The sequence below is a fragment of the Hoplias malabaricus genome, chromosome 3 (assembly GCF_029633855.1).
Source record: "Hoplias malabaricus isolate fHopMal1 chromosome 3, fHopMal1.hap1, whole genome shotgun sequence".
Classification (NCBI taxonomy): Eukaryota; Metazoa; Chordata; class Actinopteri; order Characiformes; family Erythrinidae; genus Hoplias; species Hoplias malabaricus.
Window position 1 is genome coordinate 32,024,696 of NC_089802.1, and position 22,275 is coordinate 32,046,970.

Here is a 22,275-nt window from a genome sequence, read left to right on the forward strand (position 1 = left end):
AACCCTGAAGAATTAAATTGTTATAAATCTCACAAGAATCTATGACATAGTTATGAATACATATCCAGGCACCTGTGACATTTCTTATAAAATAGTTCTCATAAGCTTTAGAAATATATATTTAATGGAGATAAATGTATTAAAAGAAAGCACTTTTTTCAGCTTTGGCTGTATTTTCCAGGTTTGGCTCCCATCAGCTCCACTGTAAAGAAAGCTGAGTTCGTAAGGCTTTTTTTTTTTTTTTTACACAGGCAACCATTTTATATCAAACCACTAAAACATGCTTGAATTCGCGGCCAAATTTAACAGTCATACTAATGAGACTGGTGCGCCCCCTGCTGTTAGACGTGTGTCAAGAAGCTACTCTATTATTTATAGACCCCCTCCAGTGAAAACCAAGTGTTTAACCTCGTTAACATATCCATGTGATTTGTTTTTGCGCCAGAAAATGTACCACATAGCAGTGTATTTCCACTTTGAAACTGCAGTGTCTCAGACGGGTGGGTTCAGACACACGGGGTTTTTATTATTCCTCACCTACTGGTGCACAGGTCAGAGAAGGGGACTAATTGCTTGTTCTGAACGAACGCAAAATGACAGAATTTCGTCTAAGCTATTTAGAAGGCCAGAAAAATAACTTTAGTAACCCCACAAAGCGGAACTGGTGTTACAGCAGCTTACGTGAGATACATGTAGGTAAAAGATAATAAGCCAAACAGAATATACAGTAGTACATTACCGGTGAAACGTAAGTAAAGTGCCAAATACATGCTAATATAAATAGCATAATATGTCATTTTCATGAACAGAGGTGTTTAATCAAAGATCGTTTAGATAAAGATAGGTTTTAACAGTTTTGCATATAAAACATTTGAACAGAATTTATAATTATGTAATTTCTTAACTGATTACCACATTTAAACACTGAGCTGGTTCAAAGACTACAGAAGCCTGGGGTTATTACAAGACTTTTATTTGTATACCGAAAATTAAAGGTATAAAATGCCTCTTTGGCTTTAAATTGGTCCAGTGCACATTATTCTACTAGAGAATTAACAAAATATATTACAACCACATTTACATCAGAATCCATGGTCCTCAACATTTTATTGTGTTCATTCTAAACATGATTAAAAATAATACATAAATCTTTAAAACACAATGTTAAAAGCATAATATTTAAAAAACATTTGACAGGTTTATTTTACATACATTATGCAACTTATTTTTTGTAAGACAGATTCATTCATTTCCTGTAAGTGTTTCATCCTGTTCAGGGTTGCAGTGTGTCTGGAGCTTACCTGGAATAACTGTGCACAAGGCAGGAACACACCCTGGACATCACAGGTCAACACACGTTCACACAGTCACTCACAGACTCACATTTATAGTCACTTTTCAACAACTAAGCCACCTACCAACATGTGTCTTTAGACTGTGGGAGGAAACTGGAGCTCCTGCAGGAAACCCATTCAGACACAGAGAGAACACACCACACAGAATTTCTTCAGACGTTAAGAGTATTAATAGCAATATTAATAATAATATTAATCATTTATCACATTTGAAGTGTCTCAATGCCTAGTGAATCAAAGGAATGGTCATTGTCTAAATAGGCAGCTTTACAAATAGTCAACATCTCAACTCAAATCCAGCCTTACAAGAGATTATTAAGATGCTCCAGTTAGAGAGCGAAGAGATCACAGCCCGTTCCCCATTGTTTCCTCCCCTCAGCTCACAGTCATCTAAGAGTTAAGGATTCTGAACTTGTTGTGTTTTTTTTTCATAGCCATTTATTCAAACTCACTCTGGAGGTACAGTAAAATAGACAGATGTCTACAAATTTAATCTTGTCCCAATGTCTAAAAGATTGAGGAACCATCTAGTGCTCTATTAAAATAATTATAAGGCAACTCAGTAGAAATATATATAAAATATCTAAAAATTGGTATGGCCTACTTGCCGGGAGTGTGCATGTTATGATGTACAGTGCTCTTCATGTACACTAGTAGTTCACTAGTTTTTGGGACAGACCCATGTAGTTGAGCCTACACATGGCCAACCAGGTTTGTTGTTGTTGTTGTGTTTACATATTTCAACCAAATTCATACATATCAATCACAGCTGAAGCGGTAAATTCACACTCAACACCTCAGCTCATGACACCTCATAGATGAGTTTGTGATTTTTTTTCTTTGTCTTATTCTCGTAGCTCTGCTGTCCACAGGGCCTCAGACAAGCGTTTGATGTAGGCGGAGTCTGGGAATCCATTCCTACAAGGAAAGAAGAACAGTGAAGTCATTCAGTCCTGCCACCTACATCAGTGGAATTAGAGATTTCTCTACAGTAAACAGTATATTCCAGCACAAGACATGTGCCAAGCCCAAAATGGCAAAATATTCATTCATTCATTCTCTGTAAGCGCTTATCCAGTTCAGGGTCACGGTGGGTCCAGAGCCTACCTGGAGTCACTGGTCGCACAGCGGGAATACACCCTGGAGGGGGCACCAGTCCTTCACAGGGCAACACACACATTCACTCACACCTACGGACACTTTTGAGTCGCCAATCCACCTACCAACATGTGTTTTTGGACTGTAGGAGGAAAGCGTAGCACCCGGAGGAAACCCACGCAGACACAGGGAGAACACACCACACTCCTCATAGACAGTCACCCGGAGGAAACCCATGCAGACACATGGAGAACACACCACACTCCTCACAGACAGTCACCCAGAGGAAACCCACGCAGACACATGGAGAACACACCACACTCCTCACAGACAGTCACCCAGAGGAAACCCACGCAGACACAGGGAGAACACACCACACTCCTCAAAGACAGTCACCTGGAGGAAACCCATGCAGACACAGGGAGAACACACCACACTTCTCACAGACAGTCACCCGGAGGAAACCCATACAGACACAGGGAGAACACACCACACTCCTCACAGACAGTCACCTGGAGGAAACCCACGCAGACACAGGGAGAACACACCACACTTCTCACAGACAGTCACCCGGAGGAAACCCATGCAGACACAGGGAGAATACATCACACTCCTCACAGAAAGTCACCTGGAGGAAACCCACGCAGACACAGGGAGAACACACCACACTCCTCACAGACAGTCACCCTGAGGAAACCCACGCAGACAAAGGGAGAACACACCACACTCCTCCTTGCTGCACATCGCTGAAAGTTTTTTTTTCTCCAAACAGTCAGATGAAAGAATCTAGATTTATATGCAATGGAGTAAAATGTTTTGCAGTCTTGGTGCGGAGCAGAATTTAAGAAAAATTGCTGGAATTTTCCTTAACGTGTAGGCAACATTTCATTGTAGTGAGAATCATGTTGGTATGAGTCTGACAGGAGTGCAGAATACACACTCATGCTATTCACCACTGTTTACAGAGCTGTAGATTGATGCATTCTGGAAAAGGCTGAGAGCCAACTACATTCTGAAGGTGGTAAACACACTCCCAGTCCATTACCTTCCATGTGATCATGGCTCTGGGAGAGTGCCACTGTTTTCCTGATTTAAAAATTATTAATGGACACTCCAAGAGTCAAAATACTTAATATTTATATATAATAATAATAAAATAACAAGGAGGAAAAAAAAACTAAGGGAAAATAAGATATCACTAAAAATTATGCCATCCCTGTTACACAGAACAAAAAGATGTAAGTATATATATATATATATATATATGTGTGTGTGTGTGTGTATGACATATAATGAGTATTATATAATGTAAATATCATTGTGTGTGTGCATATATATATATATATATATATATATATATATATATATATATATATACACGTCATACGCAGTATATATGAACAACATTATCATTTTCTGTAACCACTTATCCAATTCAGGGTCGCAGTGCGTCCAGAGCCTACCTGGAATCATTGGGCGATGAACAACATGCTCACTAAAATGATCAGAAACCCTCAACTGCAGGTGTTATTTGGGTTGTGGATAATTCTCAGCACTGCAGAGACTCGTGGTGGTGGTGGTGTGTTAGTGTGTGTGTTGTGATGGTACAAGTGGATTAGACACAGCAATGCTCCTGGACTTTTTAAACCTCCTGCTGAACCGAACATATTCCACCAACCAAAAATATCCAACCAAAAGAAATAGCATGATCAACAAAAACTGCAGCCACAGATGAGTTCTGATTTTACATCTACAAGGTGGCGCAGTGTTAAAAACTCCAGCAGCACCGACCATTAAAAAGAGCATGAAACAGGGCTAACAAAGTATGCAGAGTAAAAGATGGCTGATCACTATGTACAGTTCATATAGACAAATGCAGCTGAAGTGTTGGCAGAATTTTAGTAGGTTCAGTCCTACTTCTTAAATTCCCAAATGAAATCTCCCAGATCATTTATCTATCATTTTACTCACTTAGAAGCACCACCCTCCAGCCTGGTTTTGTGAGGAATCCTGTCCCAAACCACTTGTCCTTTTGCTGCTCCCACCTTCCCTTGGTCCTCGCTGTCTCCAGATTTCACAGTAAAAGTGAGGCCTTTGTGAAAAGCTTTCTCCAGAAGCGGCAACAGTCTTTTGGTGTCTCCATTAAGTGGTAAGAATGCTTCAAATCTGTTCCCTTTAAAAGGAGCTCCTGGGCATGGATGATCCTCCTGTGGAGATATTAATTAATAAGCCTGCTGAAAAACTAAACAGAAAAGTGTGCTTGGGCACATCTGACAACTAACACTCTGAGGTCTACAAATGTGCCTATGCATCAAATAAGGTGCTTATTTTATTTTAATATTTTTGTGATAACACAGTGTAAAAATAAAAGTTCAAACACTATCTGGGTCTACAAAGCCTGCCCTTTCAACTCTTCATGGACTGTCACCTGCGGCAAGGTCTGAACCAACAACCCCAGGACAGTGAATTTGTGTGACAACATATCATTCATTCATTATCTGTAACCCTTATCCAGTTCAGGGTTGCAGTGGGTCCAGAGCCTACCTGGAATCATTGGGCGCAAGGTGGGAACATACACTGGAGGGGGCGCCAGTCCTTCACAGGGCAACACACACACACATTCACACTTTTGAGTCGCCAATCCACCTACCAACATGTGTTTGGATTGTGGGAGGAAACCGGAGCACCCGGAGGAAACCCAGACGGACACAGGGAGAACACACCAAACTCCTCACAGACAGTCACCCAGAGTGGGACTCGAACCCACAACCTCCAGGTCACTGGAGCTGTGTGACTGCAACACTACCTGCTGCGCCGTATCAATCATATTTAAATATCACAATCATATCATATATTGCAGCTCAAGCGTTGTGATATTATTTTGTATCATAGGGCCTGTAGCAGTTCGCAGCCCTTGTATTCCAGCTCCTGTGGCACAATGACTTAAGATCAGTATGGTCTTTTCATTTCATTACTCTATAAAAGTATGAATATTGTGGTCTTACCCCTTGAATACCATCAGGTATATCATAGATAATCTTTAGTGTTGAGTCTCTGATAAATCCAGGAATCGTCAGGGTTGATTCTCGAACAGACATGGTGCCTTTGATACCCCATGTGTCTTTGTTAGTCTGTGGTGGGCAGAGTTTACAGCTGGAATGAGCTTCTTTTTGGCACTGGGAGCAGAGGTTCATGCCACATCTGGTTTGATTAACTGTACTGCCTTGAGCACCGCACACACAGGTTAAAGGTTGGTCCTGATTTCCACTTTTACAAGATGGCAAACCAGTATTTGTGGCTTTTGAGCACCCAGGTTGTTGTGGAACATCCTTCATTTGGGCCATAGGACCATCTGGGTTCACTTGTTCAGTAAGAATTCCTTTAATCTGGGAATTACCTTGTAGAATAGTGTTCTTCTGTGAAGTAGGTGTGGTTTGGCAGTCTCCAGCAACTTTGTCTTCTGTTGCATCTCTGTCCAAGTTAATGTGGTTGTCAGTTTTTACACTCTCCTTATTCACTGTCACAATGTCATCTTTAGGTACGAGCAGAGTATGATCTAAGACTTGTGTCCCTTGCTCTGTCACTTGTTCACTTTGCATCTTGCCATAACTTTCATCTCCAGGGTCTTGCACATGTTTGTCTTTGGAAATTGCCTCTAGTGTTGTGGCTCTGGTTTGTTCCTCGGGTAATCGAGAACCATTTTTTGATATGTTGTCATTATTTTGGTCCATTAGTTTAGCTAGATCCTTCTTCCTGATACTTTGTGCACTTTCACCTGTTGGTATTGGACGATCAGTAGCATCACTGGTTGTGAAGGGATCTGTGTTCACCTCATGAGGGCTCGGTTTATGAGGCTCCCAACTCTTCATTTTTGTGTTTGTACAATTGACCCCAGTATGAAACACCTCCATCATAGTCGCCTCCACTTTCTGGCATGTTGACTTTGGGCCCAGGATCATCACACTTTTGCACATGAGTACAATTCTAACCTTCTCATGTTGCTGTTTCATTACTGTAATGAACTTCACCAAGGTCTTGTCCTTCGACTCTGACAATCCTAGCATGGATAGCGGCAGTGTCCTAGAGTCAAAGTCCATATCAACTGTGGCAATGAGATTCTTTAACCCATGGTGGCTTTCACTCAACTTTTTTGGGTCTGCACCTCTCAGGCAGAGGATGAGATCCTCCTTGTCAAATTGTTCCTTCACTTGTAGGTCAGATGACAAATTATCAATTTCAGTAGTATATACTGATTTCAGATACAGCCATAGTCTTATGGACACACGGATGTCCTCAGTGAAGACTTCTCTTGTCTGGGAATCTTGTCTTCCCTCCTTGTGACCACCAAAGAGATCTACAGATGTTTGCACCTCTCTACCTGTCCTGACTTTGCCAGAGAAGCTATTGGATCTTCTCCTCGCTGACATTGGAGGCATGGTGAGGTTCTTGTTGACAACTGTGTCCTCACTCAGACCCATTTGGCCTAAGGACAAACTCTGAGATTCGAAGGAATAAGCCGGCATCATCCCTAGCTTCTTCTCAGTCGAGTTGGAAGGACACTGTACGAGTTTCTTCAGGTCACCTTTTGGTGCCTGGATGTCCATCTTACTTAAGGCACTGCCTTTAGCCCCCAAACTGCCAGGAACGCCACTTGATTTCAGATTACTATTCATTGATGGCTTAATAAAGGGCAGTGATTGTGTTTGTTCACTATCAAGATGCCTCCTTTCTTGTGCAGATATGACTTCCTCTGGTTTGGGGACTCTTAGTCCTTCAGAATATTTTGTGTAACCTGAGTTAAAACCGGATTCTGTAACTCCACTTGAAATGCCTTTGCTAAAATTAGCAGCTATTGTCATCTCCCTACCTGAGTCCAAGCATTTAGTCTTTTGACCTCTACTTGATTTGGGTTGCTTCTGAAAGACATTTAAAGTAGTGGCAGGTGTCTGTTTCAGTTCCTCCAAAGATAAGTCTGTGCTATCCATTGGTTTCATGTCCAGATCCAAGTGCGATACTTTTGAAGACTTGGAAGGGATAAAAAGAGGATCTGTGTAATGTTCTGTGTCATACAAACCACTGGGCTCCATTCTTTTATTGTCTGAATTGTCCTCATTTCTTCTGACAGAGAAAATATCTTCATTTGTTGCTGTCTCAGTATGAGCCTGTGATGAAAATAGACCAGAGTGTGTGGGTTTAAGATCATCAGATTTGTGCCTAATTTCAACAAAGGTATGAGTCTCTTCATTGTGTGCCTTTTTATAGTCCTCCCTCTTAGCGAATAGGTCATCCAAGTCCTGGCTCTTACCCCCAAGTGGACGAAATATGTCAGATTCCTCTGTTAATTCTGTTGATACTGAACACCCTTGGTGGGGTGATGCAAAGGTAGACTGAAAGGGAGAAAACAGGGGATCTGAATAGTTGTTGTTGTCCGCCCCAATCCCTTTCACATCTACAATAAAATGTTTGGCTTCAGACACATCACTTTTACTTCCAACCAAATAGACATTCATTCCATCTTCATCTATCATCAGCTTTGGCAGCCTTTGTTTGAGACTTTCCAAGGCATGCACAAGGTCTTTCGCAGGGATGCCACTTTTAGATATGTTTTCTTTGCGTAACTGGGACCCCTTATCCTGATACAGATTAACTAGCTCTTGGTGGGCCATTTTAACGGAACTCATGCCACGTTCAGAGAGTGATTTTTTTGGCTTAAGGTACAAAGTGGTAATGTCTTGGCAAATCACATCCAATACTTCCACTCTGTAGCGCTTCAAAATGCTTTGGTACTCCTTGGAACAGAACTTATGGAGGTAACGGAAGCTGTCTGTGTCAACAATCAAGTAGAGGTCTTCAAAAGAGGTCCCATCTTCTGGCTCCACCTTCCACTTGTCTTCACTCAAGGTTTTATAGGATGCTTGATGGATGGAACTGTTTGCCTCTGTTACACCTGTGAAACACAATGAAACATCAGTTCATCTGTTTTCATTCTTTCCCAAACCCTTCGCTGGACAGTAGAGAGGACATGTTTCTGATAAAGATCACACACTATTTAAGGCCAAGAAATCTATCTAGTTCTGTTTTGTTTTCATCATTACTTCACATGCTCTTACTCTGATTACACTGTGTGTCTTTCATTTATTGACACATGAATTGGGTGTTTCTGGAATTGACTCCAAATCTAGACACCTGCTGTTGGAGTCCACTGAATGAAGCCTATGACTCTGCTTGATTTTACCCAAGACTCACTTTTAAAAATTTCGATTTTTTGAGTTGTTTGTCTAAAGTTGACTCTTAGGTGCCCCAGAGTCAAAAATCAAATCTTTTGGAGTCAATACGCTTTCATTGAGAAGAAATGCTAGACCAGTGTAAATAAATACAGCACTTTATAATGATGAATGAAACGAGTAGATGTAAAATCATGTTTACTTCTATGATGTAAAACAAAGAGACATGCAGGTGGCATTATTTCTCCGCTTGACTGTGTTCCATGATTGTTCCCTTTTTTGTAATGTTGTAAATTGTTCCCTCTTGCTCCCCAACAAATGTTGTCTGTGGTTACAACCAATAAAATGGGTTCATCAGGCTGAAATAAATACCTGTTTTCCAAATAGTACTTTCTGTTCCTATGTCCAACTCTTTGGTCTCCGAAGCACTCCTTGTCCCATCATCTGCCTCGTTTACTCCTAGGGGTGTGTAATCTCTCTTCTCCATGGGTAAAGTATACTGGACTCTTTCTCGTCCTTTCATCTTTAAGGGGAGTCCATCTACGAAGTTCTGCTTTCAAATGAATAATGCATTTCTGTAATTAGACCCTAAATCCATACAAGCTTTAACAAAGTATAATTTGTGAAAAGTGGATATAACACTTCTTCTAAAGACTTCTTATGTCCATATTCATAAACATGTACAGAAGCTATCAGACATTCCTTAATTGACCTTACTTTGGCTTAACAATGAAGTCCTACCTGCGATTCCAGCGATGCCAGAACCTGCCTGCTTAATGACTGAACCTCATTATAGCCACCATTCATAACACAAAGGTCTGTCTGAGGGTCAAAATGCAGCTGGACAGCTTGGAAATTTTTATGTAAAGACAACAGGGTTCTTTTCCCTTTGGGCAGCTTACTGTAGTCCACAGTCACAGACATATGCAACAGGACCTGTGAAAGCAGAATAAATGATACGGAGAGTAAGAAGGAAGACCATCTGTGAACATTAGCAAGAGTGAAATTTCAAGGATGTTTACCTCATCTGGATCCACTTCTTCTTGGTGGAGACTAATCCTGATGTCATAACTCTTGTCGCTCACCTTAAAAACTTGATGTCCTTGGTTAGCCAGTCTTAAGGCAACTGAAGGTTGTAGCAAAAGACAATTCAACAAGACCTTTAACAGTTCTTACAGTGAGGTTTTACAGTGTGTTTATTTCTGTCACCTTCACGCGAACACGCACTTGACACTCTTACAGGAATGCACATTTCAGATGAGCACACGAGGTAGTGCTTACAGCATGTACGAGTATTGCTAGTTGATGTCAAATGTATTAATAATGATAATTGCGATTATGACATAATAAAAACAAAAAGAGAAACACAGTTCAATAATGTTGTTATAGAAGATATGTTCTATCCATTGTTCCACAAGTAAACAACGTTCTGGGGTCTTAATGAAATGTTTGTGTTATACCATACGGTTGAAATACCACAAACATCAAACAGCACAGCAGTGTTGTCCCCCTGTCTGAACAGCCTAAACAGATTTCAGCTCCTGTCCCTTTAAATGAAAATGAGCCATACACAGTTCACACACACTCTAATGCAGCAGCACCAAGGGAGGCACACCATATCTCCTTTTTAACTCAGTTGTCTTCTTTCTTCACTGGCTTTTGCTGTTTCTCTCATTTTTCCACTCTTGTTTTAGCTCTGTTTTCTCATGTCTTTTCTCTGGTCAGGTTTGTTTAACACCGTTTTACCACACATTTGTGAGTCCCGTGCTGTGACTGGGGTATTGTAAAATTCATACGTGAAATGCAGCAAAAAATCTGAATGGCTATTTTCATCCCAATTTTAAGGTTTAAGCAGACTATGAAAAATACACTGGGTGGTCTTGTTTCACAGTGTGTGTGTTTGTAGGCTCCAGATCCCCAAATAAATGTGCACATGCAGTGAACATGTGCTTGTTTCAATATACCCCTTTAAAAAATGCTTATATTTTGGCAGGAATGCATTGGCAAAGGATTTCTATAATTTTACATTAAAATGTTATAATTTAGTTTGTTATTTTAGAGTTATTATAGAGCTATTATTAGATTAATATAATATTGTTTAGTTTTAGACTGAATACCTAAACTAGTAAATGAGAGTTTGATGTTGTATGAGCTGTTGTATTTGTAAATAACTCCATGTTTCCTCTGTCACTACAGCCAAGTTGAACAATATCACAGCTGTAAACCTATCAACAATATCCAAATTAAAAATGAGTCGGCTTTGAACCCTTACCCTCGCTCTCCTCAAATGTGATGAATGCCATTCCGGGTGTGCTTTTAGAGACAGTCACTGAGCTGATCTCTCCACCTCCGTTCTTCCTGCGCAAAAAGTGAATGTGGATTTTGTCTACCAGTCGGTTCTCAGACATGTCAACTGGGAGCCCGCTCACTCGGACCGTCCGCCCTTCTGCTGCCATCCTGACCGAAGACCTGGACATTAGGTCATAAACAGGTGAAATAAAAAATAAATGGTATTAAAAAAAAGAGTAACTCAGTCAGCACAAAGATGTTTAACAGACGTCTACAGGGACAGCCCTTAGACATAAATTTTAGCCCGATCAAATGTTTTTAAAAGGTTGTTTCAAGACAACACTTTGAGATCACAGAATATTCATTTCTGGTAGACTTTGGAAATCTGATTGGTTTCATAAGGTAAATGGACAGATGAAAATGTTTTTAAGGAATAGTTTTTGTCAGGCCAAGCTGGCCCAGTTATGCACTTATTTGTATGTCTATGGTCAGTCTGGTTTCATTGGATGATTGTAGCTGTAATCATTCATTTATTGTCTGTAACCGCTTATCCAGTTCAGGGTCATGGTGGGTCCGTAGCCTACCCAGAATCATTGAGCGCAAGGCAGAAATACACCCTGGAGGGGGCGCCAGTCCTTCACAGGGCTACACACACAAACACGTTCACTCACACCTACGGACACTTTTGAGTCACCAATCCACCTACCAACGTGTGTTTTTGGTCCGTGGGAGAAAACCGGAGCATCCAGAGGAAACCTACGCAGACACAGGGAGAACACACCAAACTCCTCACAGACAGTCAGGAGCAGGACTTGAACCTACAAGTCCCTGGAGCTGTGTGACTGTGACACTGCTGTGCCACCATGTCACCCCTTGTAACTGTATTTGTAAAATTAATTCTTTAACTCTTTTGTCTTTTTGAACTTAAGACTAATGTTACAGTTCAGGAAGAGAGAGCAGTAGCCATGACCACAGCTGAACAACAAACAATCCTAAAGGAACAGAAGAAAAGACCATTTCTGAAGTAAAAAGACACGAAATTATCTCCTTACAGAATCTTTTAATAAAGATTTAGAGGAGCTAACTGGACAGAGACAGAAAGAAAGGGAAAGTGAGAAAGAGAAAGCTCAAGAGAAGGAGAAAGTGAGCAAAAGAAAAAGAGAGACAAAGAGTAGGTGTGCAGGAGACAGAAAACAGAAGCAGAAAGTGAGCAAAAGAGAGAATAATAAATGAGCAGGAGAAAAGACGGAGTGGGGGGGGAGAGAGAGAGAGAGAGAGAGAGAGAGAGAGAGAGAGAGGGAGAAAGGGAGAGTGAAAGCGAGAATGCGAGTCCTACACTTGAAGGAAACTACTCGGTTTACACAGAACTGCCTCTAATTCACCGGCACTAAATGTGGTTACATGTGGTTTTAATAAGTGTCCTGACCTTTATTCGAACTGAAACCCTTCTATCGGCCTTCTGTCTCTTCAAACGGACATTAGTTCACCTCCTCGCTGCGCTGCGTCCAGTGGGTCTGTTTTCCACAAAAAGAAACCGAAACAAGCACCGAGCTACGTCACGGCATGAGGCGGAGATTTATCCATATATGGATTCGTGGGTTGTCGTCATAATGACATTATAATGAGCTCACATTAAATACCCGTGATGTGCATGTATTGGACGTGGAAAGCCTGATAATGTGTCTATATTACGATACAGAATCCTTGGTTTGATTTTTTTTATTTCCCAAATGCAAAATATAAGGAAGGACAAATTACTTAAGGTCCATGATGATTTTGTTGTCATGATAAATTCAAAACTAACATCAAATGACTGTTCAAAAATACATTAAAGGGTTAGGAAATTGACAGTTATTTCTTTAGGGTTCAGTTCAAGGCCTGTTAAAAAACCATCACCATATCCACTGTTTATGTTTATTTTATTTTTTAATTATTATAATTTTGGTTAATTTTTATCTAAATTAACTTATAGGGGATGTGAGATGTCGCCGGTCTGCATACTGTGTACTACAGGTAGTGGGTCACTGTCACACAGCTCCACGGTTTTGGGATTGTGGGTTCAAGTCCCTCTCCAGGTGACTGTCTCTGAGGAAGTTTGTGTGTTCGCCCTGTGTCCATGTGGGTTTCCCCCAGTTTCCTCCCACGGTCCAAAACCAAACGTTGCTAGGTGGATTGGCGATTCAAAAGTGTCCATATGTGTGAGTGTTTGGAGTTTTTGTCACCCTGCAATTGCCTGGCGCCCCCTCCAGGGTGTGTCCCGACCTTGTGCCCAGTGATTTCAGGTAGGCCCTGGACCCACCACAACCCTGAACTGGATAAGCGGTAACAGACAATGATTGAATGAATAATTCATTGATTTATCATTCTTTTTCAAGGTCAAAATGGGTATAATATACAAAGGAAGAAAATAAAAATAAACAGTACAATAAACAGTAACTCAAGAATAAGAGCACTGGAAGCAGAGGTGACAACTGTGAAGCATGGTATTTGTCATCTAGCAATGCTTCCACAATCCACAGGGGGGAGCTACAGTACCGTGTTGTTATCTCACTGAACTCTGACCTGTAATGGCTTTGTGTGATGATCACTGTTGTAGGTGATAATGGAGGTTGCTGAAATAAGAAAACATTTATTACTTTTAGCAGCACCACCAAGGGATTTCAAAATAAAGGTAGTGTCCCAATTGCATATTACACACTAAAACTGTAGGGCAAGAACTATATACAGTTCTCTGCTCTGTGGTGGTCCTTTGGGGATCCTGACCTCTGAAGAAAAGGGTTAAATGGGGATGAGACATATGCAGAAAAACAGGTGGACTACAGTCTGTAATTGTAGACCTACAAAGTGCTCCAGTAGGGTCAGTGGAGCTGAGAAAAGGGACAAGGTAGGTGTTTTTATTCCAGTGATTATTCTGTGTAGATTATAAAACTTGTGCATTTATAACTGGTTTATATTAAATAAGCATAACTATATTTTAAATTATTCATAATTATGTGATGTTTCTATAAGTCTTTGCTCATATAGTGCTCCTGGCATCATGGGAGGATTCAGTTAATGGTTCAGAGATTGTATGATAATCCTTCAAACATATTCTTGGATTCAACAAGGCATTTTCATGGCACTATGCCCACTATGCAGAGGTCCCACTTCATGTCCCAGCTGCAACATGCGCCCTTCTTGGCCTGGAGCATGCACACACACACACACACACACATACACAGAGAATCTAGACCTTCGTGGTATCCATTTACAGTAGCAGATGGGGGTTCTGTCCTTTGGATGGGACTGCTGATTCAATGCTGTGGTATGACACCTATTTTTAGAGCTTGTTATGTTCCCAATATCCTGCCTGTGTTGAACAGAATGGGAACAGAATGTAGCTCTGACACACACACACACACACACACACATCCTGGATCACTTACACACAATTTATTTTAATTCCATGAGATGGAACTTGTACAATCCCAAAAGCCATGTGTAGTTAAGCAACACATATCAACACAAAACTCTGAGACATTATTCTCATGTTTCCAAGAATAGAATAAATGTTCACATTCCTTTGGAATGCAGTCCACAGGCACAGACCCTAAGGTGACTAAAATCTTAAGGATATAACCCCACCACTACCACCAACCCACACCAAACACACCTTGGGCTGTGGAGTAAATGCAAGTACATTTTCTGGAGTTATGAAGCTCCATCCAATACATCTGACTAAACTCACATTCTGTGATCCCAATCTAATAATTCCAAATTACTACCTGCTTCGCTAATGCTCTCATGCCTGAATGCAATGAAATGCTCACAAAAATGTTAAAACATCTTCCCAGAAGTGCAGCTGCAATTCTCCTGGAAACAAACTTGCTATTAATATAACTTTATCCATATAGTGCAATTCTGGAAAATCCTAGCCTTCTCCCAGGATCCTAGTATTTCACCCAGGACTTTATGAAGTAAAATGCACTGCAGTGGTCCACAGTCAGCAAGGTTTGATTAAAAATGACCACTACGTCTAGCAAGGTCATCATACCCGAGGACAGAGGATTGTGTTTGTGAGAAAAGAGAAAAGACGGGAGAGCTCCAGGGAATAGCTCCACATGGCGCTTGTGTTATATACAAATGATTATATGTTTTAGAAATTGATAAGAGATTTAATAATGCACAGCTCATAGCTAATGCTCAGTCCCCCCCCAAAAAATAAAGTAGATCTTGGAAGACATTTTATAACAACAGTGTGTAGATTTGTCACAGGGTGAGCCACTGGTCTGCTTCCTCTATCATAGATCCAACACTTGGGACCCTGAAGAACTTAGAGTTTCTGAAGCTCAAAAGAGTATCTCCAGCTAGGTGAAACAGGGCGACCTTGCACTTAAGTGAGGGAGGGCTTTGCACCCTGCAGAACCTGAATGCACAGGTTGGCCTTGCCCTTTATATCCTGGAGTGCCATGCACCCTGAAGAGCACAAATGCACAATCATGAGAGACATGTGACAATTCGCCAGTGGTGTTATGTGAATAAAACTGGTTCAGTTGGTAACGTGTTTTTCCGTAAGTTACACTCAGGGCAGAGTGCAAGGCTCTCCCTCCCTTAAGGGCAAAGCAGCACTTATCCTCCTAGTTGCAATTTATGTTTATCTCAGGGTCCAGATGCCTGGATCTGTAGTAGCACAAGCAGACCAGAGTTTACAAGCTCACATTATAGACATTTGTCTTCCTTCCAAGTCATGTCTTCATAAAGCAAATGGTTACATTTTAAAGGTGAATATATTTGTTAAGGTAAGAATTAGGGTTATTGCGTTAGGGGAAGAGTTAACGATTTAAAGAAATGAGCTTAGACCTTAATATGTATCTGTAACTGTTGAGGGAGCCAGGGGAGGTGGGCTAGGACCAGGATGGTAAATGTTTAGTGCCCATCAAGTGTCTAGCAGCTGTATTTTAAACAAGCTGTAGATGTCTCAGAGAGGACTGATTTATTCCAATGAGAAGTCATCTAAATGGGCAGTAATCTAAGAGGGCAGGGTGAAAAAGCATGACTAAGCTGAAAAAGCAAGACTATTCTCTGGTGAAAAAAGAAAATTATTTCAGCAACAAAATCTACCTGCTTGCTGAAATCACACCCATGTTTATTTTACAGGGGATTGTATCTATGAAATGTGTTTCTCATGTATTTGTGTACATGTGTTTCTTATGTATCTCAGAGGTAACAAATATATATGGAGAACAGAATTGGACCTAAGATTGACCCTTGAGGAACTCGACATGTAAGACCAAGGAGGAGAAATTGTGTCCAGTGTTGACTGAGATTATTCTATTTTGCGTAGCTATAAATGTGTACCCAAGGGTAATAGCCAGAAAAATTAAGACGGCAAACTTACCAGAAGAGAGAAGACTTAGGTCTAAAATCAAACTGAAAAGTTTCAAGGATGTCATTTTTTTTTCCTAGCAAATAAATGGATATAAGATATTTGAAAATAAGGACATTTTGTAGATCATGCAGGAAAAAGAACAGTGCCCAAACTAGGATAGACAACAGTCATAACACTAGGGCCAACTACATTAAATGTCTCTTTAAGAAGATATCAAGCAATTGCATCGCAGGTTTCAAAAGTGAAACTATGAACAAAGAACAGGAGAGAGGCAGTTCAAACAGGTAAAGAACAATCTTGCACATGGAACATCAGAAGGTGAGACCTGAGACCAAATGTGTTCACTCATAAAAAATGAATTCAAGAACATTTTGCAGGTGTTATTGGATGAGTTGGGGCTTGTACTGTACGCATTTAGAATAGAATTTACTCTTCCAAAAATGACATTGACAGTTTTTAAAAATAATATCTGAACGAATTTTTTACTTTTAACAGCTTCCTAAAATGTAGTAAGGGAGAGTTCTTAAAAATGATCATTCATTCATTGTCAGTAATGGTTTATCCAGTTCAGGGTCGCGGTGGGACCGGAGCCTACCCGGAATCATTGGGCACAATGCAGGAACACACCCTGGAGGGGGCATCTGTCCTTCTTAAAATAATAATGGTACCCTTAATTTGTTGTATTTCCACTGGGTTTTCCATTTGCTTTTCTAAACTTCAGCCTAAGATCCCAAAAGGTATCATTAAACCTTTCCTGAGACCTTGGTTTAGGTTCATTGTAATAAAGGGATTATAAATGTAGTATCAAACAGGGCAAGTGAAACAAATGTTCCAATTCTACACACTGCATGTGCTTGAGTAGGCATTTGACAGATCAAGAAGCATTTTACACGCTGGTGATATGGTAATCATTGCACAAAATGTGATAGGTCTGTGATCAGAAAAGCTGGCATCCCCATTGACAGTGTTATTTATGGAAATTGCAAAAGATATAATGAGGTCAAGTAGAGACATGTGAACTCACTGAACTTATAAGTGCAGCTTCAACCGTCTAAGGTAACATTTAGTAAGGGTAAGTAATAGTACGGGTAAGGTTTCGACTAGTAGTGGTAAAGATTAGTGTAAAAGTTAAAGTCTAAAGAATTAAAGATTACGTAATAATGTTGCCTGAAACCATGGAGACAAGACTGTGAGTGTGCGTGAGTTATAGGGTTGTGTTGTTATATGTAATTTTCCATACAAACCTTATGAGAAATAATTATGTCTTTAAAGGACATGGCCAAAGCTGTGGTCAGTTCTTATTGGCCGAGGGTAGCGCAGTGGGCGGGGCCTGTATCAATACGGGTGTGAAATAAAGACATCTCTCTCTCTCTCTCGCTCTCTCTCTCTCTCTCTCTCTCTCTCTCTCTCCTGACACTAACCCACTCGTCCTTGCGGTAAATGTCCCGTTAACATTCTCACCGGCGAGCGGGACGGAGTGACCTCGAGAGACAAAACGAGGAAAACCGAACCAGAACGAATGGTCTCCGGCATTATACATCATCTGTCATTTTATTTATCCGTCCATGTTGTGGTCGCGTCTCGGTGGAGGGGGTTTTATCCCGTTCCCTGGCGTTTATTGTAAACATTTCAGCACAACCTCCGCGTTCAAACAAGCAAAGGAAGGAGCCGTAATTAGCAACCGGCTAACGGGCCAGGATAACGGTAACGGACGATTAAATATTCCTTTAGGGATGCTTAGTGTGACTGTCCTTGTGTATTGTGTGAGAATTAAAACATTATTTTGGTCAGAGAAGGGGTTTAGAGGCTGAGAAACCGCAAGCGAGCTGAGCAATGACTGGAAATTGCATGAAGTGAAAGAATTTTAAAATAAAAGCCGTTGAGAAAACGTTGGAGGGAGAACAGCGTCGTGTAAAGTCAACAAGACACAATACATATTAATACATATACTCTTTAAATTAAAATGAACCGAAATAAACCAGGTCCCCCGTTTGAACAACCGAAATCTCTCGCGCTCCTTTCACTCTCGCGCTCCTACACGGTTTTTAAACTTGTAACTTTTTTGAATTGCATGCTGAAGTGTTTGTTGTTTTGTGGAAACTGCAGCGGCTGCGCGTGTATGTGGTGGACTCCCAGTGGCCGCACACAGGTGCAGCAATGCAGGACTATCTTACTGCTGCAATGGACATTACTGCTGTCCTCCTCCTAAAACATTTGACTTGACACTTAAACAAGGATTATAAGGGTGTACTTGGAGTGGGGGGTGGGGGGCAGTAAAAGATAGAGGACTTTCATAATTTTCATAATCCTGAACTAGACTAAATGCACTTTGTTACTTTTTCTGATTGAAAGCCCTTGTTGCTTAAAACTGAAAATGTTAGCTTTTGTCACACTGGAAAATTTTTGTGGCCACATTTCCATCAGACAGTGAGGAAACAATGCATTATGTCAGCATAATGTCGGGATGTGTGACAGTGTGCTTTGTAATCTAACAATGATTGCTTAAGAATGGCCAGTTCATTAAATAGGGCACAAATAAATTTCCATTTTATTTATTTATTTATTGTACAAACAACCAGCTTCAATCTCACTCGCAATTTTGGATTGCTCTAATGTAGGGCTGTTAAATAAGAGATAATTAAATGGGAACCAGGCTATATGTAGGTTGATTATACAGAAAAAATGATCTAAACCCAATTCTAGCTTCCAAAGAGCATGTGTGGATTATGTCCATTTTAGGGTCATCATTAAGAAGGTATTGTTCTGTGTGGGGTACTAATTCATGTTTGGTTTAAAACATGGGTTTTCTAAAATGTATTTTGTTTTATCTTGTATCTTCACTATGCACTAGAAAGTATGGCATAATGCTTTGGTGAGGAACAAATAACAGGAATGGGTTAATCACCAGGCAATTAGGAGCTTAGTACAGCTCAGCTCAAGGATCCTATACAAGCGAACACATTGCTAGAGTGCTGTGTATTGCCACGTTTTCAGAGCTGATGAAACATGTACTGTGTTATGTTTTCAGGTGAGCAGAGTTGTATTATAGTAGTGAATACTGGTTCTAAATGATCGGGTCATTGGAGTTGTGAATGTTAAATGTACACTGTCTTTGTAAGTGAATGTGAATGTGCAACTGAAGGAACCAGCACCGCTTAACACAGCAGGGGCAGAGGTAACCACCTGTATCAGTGCCTCGAATGAGTGGCTTCAAACTTTGAGAGACACAGTGTGTTGTGCTAATGAAATAAGTTAGAAAACTCTTCCTGATAGTGTTCTGTAATCGTCTATGAGTTATTCAATTGTGTTGAGTAATATTTTACGTGTGGCAGACACCGGAATAGCCTTAGTACAGCTCAGCTCAGGGGTCCCATACAAGCGAATGCATTGCTAGAGTGCTGTGTATAGCCATGTTTTCAGAGCTGATGAAACATGTACTGTGTTATGCTTTCAGTGAACCCCTGAAGAAGCAAACATTTGAGTATGAAGACTCATTTCACTTCACGTGTGTAACATCTGTCTTTTACTGAATATAAAATTCAGAATATAAGATTCCTGGACTGTGTTTTCTTTTGGCAGGTCAAGGAATACCTTACAGATCCCTTGCTTCCTGACAGCTACCTCCTCAGGTATGGCTTCCCCCTGTGCTCCCTCCACCAGTCGCTTTCTGATTTTCTTCGACTTTGATGAGACTATGATTGCTGAGAGCAGCGATGACGCTGTCATCCGTGTTGCACCTGGTAAGACAATCCCTGACTGGCTTAAGGACAGTTTCCGTCCTGGGCGGTACAACGAGCACATGCAGCGTGTACTGGCTTACTTGGGCCAGCAGGGTGTGAGTGAGGGCACTATCCGGGAGGCTATTGAGGGCATCCCGCCTGCCCCTGGCCTTCCAGCTCTTCTTAGCTTCCTACGCTCCCACCGGCAGGATTTTGAGTGCGTTGTACTCTCGGACGCTAACATCTACTTTATCGAGTCTTGGCTGCGCAAGACTGGAACACGCCAGCTTTTCTCTGAGATCTTCACAAATCCAGCCAGTTTTAACAAAGATGGGCACTTGGTACTTCTGCCCTTCCATGGTCATGAGTGCCCGCGATGCCCCGAAAACATGTGCAAACAGGTTATCCTCAGGGAATACCTTGCAAGAAGAGCAAGGGAAAGAGGGAAGCCCTTCCAAAAAGTGTTCTACATTGGGGATGGGGCTAATGATATATGCCCCACACTAGCTCTGGGACAGAAGGACACAGCTTTTCCCAGGAGAGGTTTCCCCATGCACCAGATCATCCAGGAAATGAATAGGGGACAGCCTGGACTTTACAAAGCCACGGTAGTGCCATGGGCACGGGGAGAAGATGTGGTAGACTGCCTGAAAAAAGCCTTGGAGGAGAGATGAGCAAGGGAATGGCCAAGAATGGTGCGAGGTGACTCAGGAATGATGGATAAAATAAAAATAGCTGAAGCCTGGATACATGTTTGACATAATGATAAACAGGAACCAAAGAGAATAGTGGTGAAATATATCAGTCAGAAATATTAGTACAAACCCCATTTCTAAAAAAAAGACTTGGCAAAATGTAAATAAAAACTAAATGCAATGATGTGCAAATCATTTAACCTTATGTTTAATTATAAGTGTTACAAAGACAACATTTTAACAAGCTTGTTTTCTGAAAAATATTTTAACTTTATTTTCAATTGATAAGAGGCCATTTTTATCACTGTGATGCATCACCTCATTTTTTAACACTCTGTAAACCTTTGGGAACTGAGGAGAACAAGTGCTTTTTTTCACATTCTTGTTTGCTATAGGATGTTTTTAACGGCTCAGCTTTTCTGTCTCCTTTATCATGTTTCTTGATTCATAATGCCACAGTTGTTTTCAATGGGTGACAGGTCTGGACTGGTTTATCTCCCCCGCTAGCTCTTTTACTAAGGAGCCATGCTTTTGTAATCCACCTCAAACATAGATTGGTCTTGGTCTTACTGAGATAAGCTAAGCTATGCCTGAAAAATACATTTTCTTTTGCCTTATTTCAACTCCTTTGGAATGTGTTGCTGGCATCTCATTAAAAATAGGTATATCGTATACATTTTCAACATTTGAAATATTGTCTTGTACTATTTTCTATTGAATATAGAGTCCAAATGATTTGCACTTCATTGCATTCTGTTTTGATTTACATTTTGAAGAGCATCTCAAATTTTCTGGAAATGTGTTTGTAGTACGCTACATTTCATTAGATATATGTGCACTCCATGTCATTCAGCCCTTTTTTTGCAGATTGAGGGAAAACCCACTGCAGACTTTGCTCCATGTCATTCATCTCCCTGATACATGGCTTCCAATATACCTTCCAGATAACTTTGTCTCTAACAACATTGGCCTCTGGCTGACTGTGAGACCAGAGCATGTTCCTAGAAGAGATATCCCTTAGCGCTGAATTAGCTGGACCATTGCAGGAGGGCTTCCCAGGATTTACAAACCCTCTGTTTTGCACTTGATGAAGGGACAAGACACTGCAGAAGAAATGAGCAAAAAGAAACGTAACAACATGGAAAGGGCAGCGGGTTAGAGTTGGTGATTTTACAGTCTTCAGACTCCATTCATGGCAAGAAAATAATAGCAAACACTAGTCATTTTGGTGTGTTTTAAAATGTGGTCATCAACATATAAAACTTGTGGGTCCTTGACAGTGTTCCCCCTTTACCTAGTGTAATGTCCACCCGTAAATGGCAGGAGAAGGAGTGAAAGAGTAAAAAAGGAAAGAGCTCAGATTTCAGATACGCACCGACACTCAATACACAAGCCAGCTGCTACCTGAGACAAGGTTTGACTTACACAAGGACTGACAGACAGCAGACACTCTTACACCTCACTCAAACAAAGGGCACCAGTATCAGTGACACTTCAGCAGTCATGTGGAGTGCCACTCTTAGGTGG

General features: G+C 40.9%; 2 protein-coding genes across 3 annotated transcripts; one reads left to right on the forward strand and one right to left on the reverse strand.

Moving 5' to 3' along the window:
- Nucleotides 1–1,009: 1,009 nt before the first annotated feature.
- Nucleotides 1,010–12,487, reverse strand: LOC136691965 (uncharacterized). 2 transcript variants are annotated; one of them, XM_066664946.1, is made up of 8 exons: nt 12,393–12,487; nt 10,950–11,146; nt 9,700–9,803; nt 9,419–9,613; nt 9,050–9,227; nt 5,459–8,400; nt 4,425–4,660; nt 1,010–2,273 (listed from the first exon to the last, which is right to left on the reverse strand). In XM_066664946.1, the coding sequence occupies exons 2-8, from the start codon at nt 11,131–11,133 to the stop codon at nt 2,201–2,203; spliced, it is 3,912 nt and encodes a 1,303-aa protein (XP_066521043.1). In that variant the 5' UTR covers nt 11,134–11,146; nt 12,393–12,487; the 3' UTR covers nt 1,010–2,200. The 2 variants fall into 2 exon arrangements, with proteins under 2 accessions (XP_066521043.1, XP_066521042.1); XM_066664945.1 differs by having other exon boundaries at nt 9,050–9,230.
- Nucleotides 12,488–17,805: 5,318 nt separating this feature from the next.
- On the forward strand, nt 17,806–21,336 carry LOC136692780 (probable phosphatase phospho1). The gene is made up of 2 exons (XM_066666454.1): nt 17,806–18,038; nt 19,914–21,336. The coding sequence occupies exon 2, from the start codon at nt 19,966–19,968 to the stop codon at nt 20,725–20,727; it is 762 nt and encodes a 253-aa protein (XP_066522551.1). The 5' UTR covers nt 17,806–18,038; nt 19,914–19,965; the 3' UTR covers nt 20,728–21,336.
- Nucleotides 21,337–22,275: the final 939 nt, after the last annotated feature.

Excerpts from the sequence above, each read along its gene's own strand:
- LOC136691965 (XM_066664945.1), bottom strand. The coding sequence starts at position 11,133 with ATGGCAGCAGAAGGGCGGACGGTCCGAGTGAGCGGGCTCCCAGTTGAC. Across the intron at positions 9,804-10,949 it reads CACATTTGAGGAGAGCGAGG|TTGCCTTAAGACTGGCTAAC; the intron begins GTAAGGGTTCAA and ends TACAACCTTCAG. Across the intron at positions 9,231-9,418 it reads TGGCATCGCTGGAATCGCAG|CAGAACTTCGTAGATGGACT; the intron begins GTAGGACTTCAT and ends TTCATTTGAAAG.
- LOC136692780 (XM_066666454.1), top strand. The coding sequence starts at position 19,966 with ATGGCTTCCCCCTGTGCTCCCTCCACCAGTCGCTTTCTGATTTTCTTC.